This window comes from Chinchilla lanigera, unplaced genomic scaffold, assembly GCF_000276665.1.
Source record: "Chinchilla lanigera isolate Chin_1 unplaced genomic scaffold, ChiLan1.0 scaffold00057, whole genome shotgun sequence".
Taxonomy (NCBI): domain Eukaryota; kingdom Metazoa; phylum Chordata; class Mammalia; order Rodentia; family Chinchillidae; genus Chinchilla; species Chinchilla lanigera.
This window is the reverse complement of record NW_004955458.1, coordinates 598,539-604,095: the sequence shown is the minus strand read 5'-3', so window position 1 is coordinate 604,095 and position 5,557 is coordinate 598,539. Positions and strand designations below refer to the sequence as shown.

The window sequence follows — 5,557 nt, the reverse complement described above, 5'->3', positions numbered from 1 at the left end:
GAAAATGAGGGCTGCTAGGGAGTAAGGAAGGAGGGGAAAGACAGGTAGGGCAAGGAGCAGACAGAGAACTGTTTAAGGGGATAACTTGCAAACAACCTGGTGGCCCTGGGATGGATGGCGGTTCTACCACTGGGGTTGCTCCATCCGCTCTCCCAGGTAATTGGCAATAGATTTTGGGAGACCCCTTCTCCCAACCTGATGGACCATCCTTCTCCTCTTCTCCATTTTGTTGGAAACTCAAAGTTGGGAAGTCAAGCTCTAGCTTAGGTTCTTTCTCCTGTGGAGGAATTGCTGCACGGTAATAAGCAAGGGAACTAGGAGCCCGCCCCCAAGGGAAGTGTGGTCACTCACGGGAAGAACCATCTATCAAAGGTTGCAGATTAAACTCTCCAGCTAAGAGGGGCTTGGGCATGGCACCTGGGTAACTGGTAGGGAATGCTGGAGGCCAGGGCATTCCTTTCTCGAGGGATTACTACAAAGGGGCCAAGTGCTGGCATGAAGTAGCTGACCCAATGACCTCCTGCCCTGACCCTCACCCCTACTTTCCTTAATTTTCAGCCAGCAATGTGGCTCAGCGATAGAGCGCTTGGCTAGGACATGCAAGGCTATGGGTTTGATCTCCAGCACTGCAAGAGAAAAAGTTGTTTTCTCAAATTTTCTTTTCTTGTCTTATATTTTTTCAGAGACCAATTCCAGGTTCTGCTGTACAAATCGAAGTGAGCCTAAATATTGCTTCCCAGAGTGAAACTGAGACACAGGGAGGAAAATGAAAGGACCCCACACCTGTGCCAGCTCCTGCCCCATTTTCCTCCTCTTCCTCTAGGCCTGGCTCTGCAACCTGCCTCGGTGACCCTACAGGTTTGGGAGCAGAAGCCTCCACTACTGTGTACACTTTCCTTCCTTCCTGCCCTGAGTGGCATCTCTCTCTCTCTCTCTCTCTCTCTCTCTCTCTCTCTCTCTCTCACACACACACACACACACACACACACACAGAGCTCTCCCTGTCGTGGGTGAATGGGGAGGCAGGCAAGCCTCTCCCCATGGCCAGCATGGGTGTGCATGTGGTGTGCACCCAGCGTGTCACTGTGTTCCTGTGTGTGAGTTTGTGTTCATGACAGTAGCTGTGCTCCCGGGTAGTGCTGAATGTGCCTACGTGTGCATGCATCATCCCCGTGTCTGTCCATGAGTGTGTATGTCAGTGTGTTCCAGTCTGTCTGTGTGAGTGTCGTCCCCGGTCCCCCATCCCCCCCCTGGATCTCTAATTAGTGGTTTGGGGTTTGTTCCTTTTCCCTCCTGTTCCTTCCCTCAGCAGCGGCGGCGGGCGGCAGCAGCCTCGGCGGCAGCAGTAGCAACAGCAGCAGAAGCAGCCGCCGCCAGCAGTGGTGAGGACTCTGGAGTCAGAGTAGGATTGTAGGACCAGGATCGCAGCCCGAGTAGGAACCAGAGTGCAGCTGGCCTGGGGAAGGCGTGGATCCTTCCCAGCACCCTCAAGCCACCAGTTGCCTGCACTCTCCCTGCCAGACCTGCAGAGAGGAGAGCCTGGGACAGCCAGCCTCAGGTTCCCCAGGTACCGGATGCTGAGGAGCTCTGGGAGGGCGGCCCACAGATGCCTAGGGGATTGCTGGGGGTGTGGACAACTGGACCCACCACCCCCTTAACCTTTCGCCAGACCCCTCCCAAGGCCTGACAACTTGCCCCGCGCTCCTATGCCCCTTCCTGCTTCCAGTCCCTTCCCTGGGTGCCCCCTTCTCTCCTCTCCCTCCCAGATCCCTTCTTGGGGAGCTCAGCAAATGGAGCAGGAAATTTGGACCCTCTGCCTCCCTCTCTCGCCCTCCTCATTGGATCTGAAGGCTTCTCCGCTGGGAAAGCTGTAATTAGAGGGTGGATCCCTACAGACAGAGAGCAGCCCCCCCACCCCCACCCCCCAGTCCCTTCTAACTTTAGATCTCTTCTCTCCCATTCTCCCATTCTCCCTCCCTCTCCCCTCTCCCTCTCTCCCTGGCTCGGCTCTCTCCATCTGCCTGGCTCCTTGGGACCCGGTCCCCAGCCTCAGGATGGCGTCCTCCCTGCTTGAGGTAACGTCCCCCTCCTCCCCCCAGAAGCCAGCCTCGGCTTTAAGGTCCTAATCCCTGCCTATCCCACCCCCTTAACTCACATGGACAGTAGCTGTGGTGCCTGTCACTTCTAGGGTCCTTCTGAGGAGGAGAGAGGAGTGGGCTGGAGGAGGGGTGAACAGAGCGCAGGAGACAGGGAAGGAGAACAGGGCCAGCAGGCAGGGCCTTCAAAGGCTCAGGTCAGAAGAAGGCACGGACCCCTAAGGTCAGCTAAGCCACGAACTGTGAGGAGCGGAGCAGTACAGAAAGGAGGGAGAAGCCGGGGCAGCGGGGAGCGAAAGACGAAACAGACGCAGACGCCACAGTAGCAAAGGGGCAGAAGAGAAAGAGAGGACTGGTTGAGGGGGGTCACTCTGTGGGGGTGCCGAGCCCCTGGACGCCTATCCTAAGCTGGAGCGCCGGTCTGTGTGGGGGAGGGGCCCGCCTGAGAGCAGCTATGAAGGAAAGGAGGTCGCCTGGGAGGGAGAGGAGGAGGGCAGCCTTGTGCGCGGTGGGGCTGACCAGGGGAACTGAGCCCAGGCCTGAGAGGGAACCAAGGAGGAGGGACAGGGTCTGAGGCCGCCTGCCCGGCTCACAAATATTTAGCTTTCAGCCAAAGACAAACTCAGCTCTATTTTGGGAGTGGGAGGCTCCAGGGCGGACTGGGCCACTTCCCTTCCAGGCTGGGACCCTACCATCCTTTGCCTCTGGAGCAGGAGATGAAGGGAACTAGGGTACTATGGGGGCTCGGGGTCGGGGGAAATCCCTGACTCAACAAGCACATCTGGGGAGCCCAAGGCCCCCAACTGGGAAGTGAGTGCTCACGGTCGCCCGGAACCCGAGTTCTCCGTGGTTCTGGGTCTCTGATGCAGTTTCTGTCACCGTCTCTGTCCTGCTTTCTGGGTCTCTGCAGGAATTGGGGTTTCTTGAGTCTTCCCTTGAAGGTCAACCTCCTGCTGTGGCTTTCAATCTTCCTTCCTCTCTGGTTCTAGTGTCCTAACTCAGGTCTCAGGTTTTTGGCCAAACAAGAGGTCAACTTTCCCACCCTTTGGAGAGGTGTGTGTCAGAGGGAGCAGGAGCCCCCTGACACCTGCGTGCTTTGGCCTGTGTGCGTCAGGCACTGAGGATGCCCCCACGTGGGTGGCTGGTGCGAGTACAGATGTGTGTGTCTGGGAGCTGGACCATCCGACCGCTCTTAGTTCAAGTGAGGAATGGCATCTGTGTGAAGCTGTGAGGTAGTGCATTAATGGCTGAGTTTGAGAGAACAGCACGCAAACCAAGGGGTGGACATCATGCTTCCTGGCACACTCTGCATCCAGCCCAAGTGCCCAGGTGCTACACTCTATGCTCAGCCTCAGTGGGGGCACACTGTCATCCTGGCTCTTTCCCTGTTAGACTCTATTGAGCCATCACTGAAAACACTGGTCTTGAGGAAGCTGAAAGAATAAGGTATGTGGAAATCCAGGGTCCACCCAGGGCAGGGGCAGTTTCAGTGGGCGTAGGCACCACGCCAGCCTTGCCAGCGTGGCACTGGTGCTTGGAGGAGGGGTGGCCCAGAGGCCTGGTGCAAAGACACGAGATTGGGGGGGGCACTTGGGAAGAGGAGTGTGTGGTGGAGGCCAGTCTTGGAAGTCCCCTCACTCCCCGAGCTGGAGATGCCTCTAACACAAAGGCGCTCCAGTCCCTCCATCTTGCTTCACCTACTTTTTGAGTACCTGGGCCCTTTTCCCACCTTCCCAGGAATCCCTCTGCCTGATGTGGGTGGGCTCTTTGGCAGTGGGAAGAACTTGGGGGTCGGAGAGGGATGTTTTATGGGAGGCTCAGCTGGATTGAGCAGGACACCGGGGAACAGGAATGGGGGCAAAATGGGGCGGAGGCTACGTGGGAATGGAGACATGGGAAACCCAGCTGGGGATATAGCTTACTGGTAAAACACCAGCCTGGCATGTGTGAGGCCTGGCTTCTGTATCTATGCTCAGTACCAAATAGATAAAAGGGAAGCCAGGAGAACTAAGAAACTCGGGGAGAAGGCTGACCAGGGACCTTGGCACTCAGAACCAAGGGCCGCCAGCTGTCAGATGTGCGGTAGGGAGGTGTGGGAGAGTGAACTCCCTGTACCAGGGGGTCCCCTTGCTCTCTCCTCAGAGCTGGGACAGCTCCTGTCTTGTTCTTTCTCCAAGGACTCCCCCTTCAGTACTGTAAGCCTGTGTTTTTTGGTGAGATTGTTGCTTATCTTTTCTTTCCTTTTTTTAAGGATGTTAGGGTGGAGGTGGAGGGTGGGAAACAACCGGAAGGTGGGAATCCTGGGTCCTGGCAGGTAACACATTCGGTCAGGTATGGGGGCACATGCTTAGACCGCTTTATGAGGGACCCTCTACCCCAGCTCTCAGGTAAGAACAATCAGCCAGAGAAGGAAACTGAGGCTGCCGTGAAATTTAGCCACGTGCGCACCTCTTGCCCACCCCCGACAGTCTGAGTGGGTCGGGTCGGGTCCCTGGCTTCCCCTTCCCTGCGGCCAGCACCCCTGTGGGCCTCTCTGCTCCCCCAGCTGGGGTCTCCTGTTGGCCTGAGGCTGGCTGCCTTCTTTCACCCCAACCTCCCTCTCCACAGCTGGGTGGGGTCCCTGGGCTTGGCTGAGGCCCCTGTGGCCACAGGGTGAGGGCTGGGCGGGGAGGGGGGGGACGGCGTCGGCGTTTTTAAAAATAAACCGACCGCAGGGAAACCATCCGGGCCGGGCTGGGCAGAGGGGGAGGGGGTGGTCAGGGGGAAGGAGGGAGGAGTGGCCTGGTCTGGGGGTTTTCTGGGGCCCAGCATCACGGTGGCTTTTCTCTTAGGTGGAAAGTCCACCTTCTTCCTCCTCCCCTGCCTTTCCTCCCCGCCTGTCTTTTCTGTTTTCCTTAGCTTTCCTAGCCCAGCTCTTCCCCACCACCTCTCCTTTGTTTATTTTGTTTGCCTCCCTCTCTCCCTTTTGTCTTTTTAACTTTCCACTCTTTTGGGTTCTTGCCCATTTTTGCTTCTTAATACAGGTCTTCCCTTCCCTGGTCTCCCCTTCCCTGACCCCACAGGGCTTTTATGGCAGCTCCTCACCTAGCACAGAGTTCTTTGCATCCCATGTTCCCACCTCTCCTTCTGCTCTGATTTGACTCCTGCCCACCAGCGATCCTGCCCTAGGTCACCTTCTGCTCCGAGGATCGGTGGAAACCCTGACTGGGAAACCCAGGGGAGAAAGCTTTCGGTGGCTCAAGTTTAGGAGGCCCTGGGGTCAACAGGACCTCAGAGAGGGCGGTAACTAGGCAGAGAAGCAGCAGTTATGATTGCATGTTTCTCTCTTTGCAACCCTGAGACCTAGACCCACTTCTAGGATTGGCACCACACACATGGCTCATGCTAGGAGCTGCTTCGTGGCTCTGAGAACCCTGAATTCTTGGGTTCTCTTCTTAGCTTTACTAGGAAGACATCAACCA

At 56.9% G+C, this 5,557-nt stretch overlaps 1 protein-coding gene across 4 annotated transcripts in view; it reads left to right on the top strand.

Annotated features, from left to right (window-relative positions):
* The first annotated feature begins 1,239 nt into the window (after positions 1-1,239).
* Sp7 (Sp7 transcription factor) overlaps positions 1,240-5,557 on the top strand; it is an 18,876-nt gene continuing 14,558 nt past the window's right edge. The window contains exons 1-2 of one of the 4 annotated variants that reach the window (XM_005397174.2): positions 1,240-1,567; positions 2,048-2,075. In XM_005397174.2, the coding sequence (XP_005397231.1) occupies positions 2,055-2,075 (21 nt within the window). In that variant the 5' untranslated portion in view covers positions 1,240-1,567; positions 2,048-2,054. Of the gene's footprint in view, positions 1,568-1,949; positions 2,076-2,116; positions 3,543-5,557 lie in introns of those variants that run through there. The other 3 variants (XM_005397175.2, XM_005397173.2, XM_013520954.1) reach the window with 3 other exon arrangements.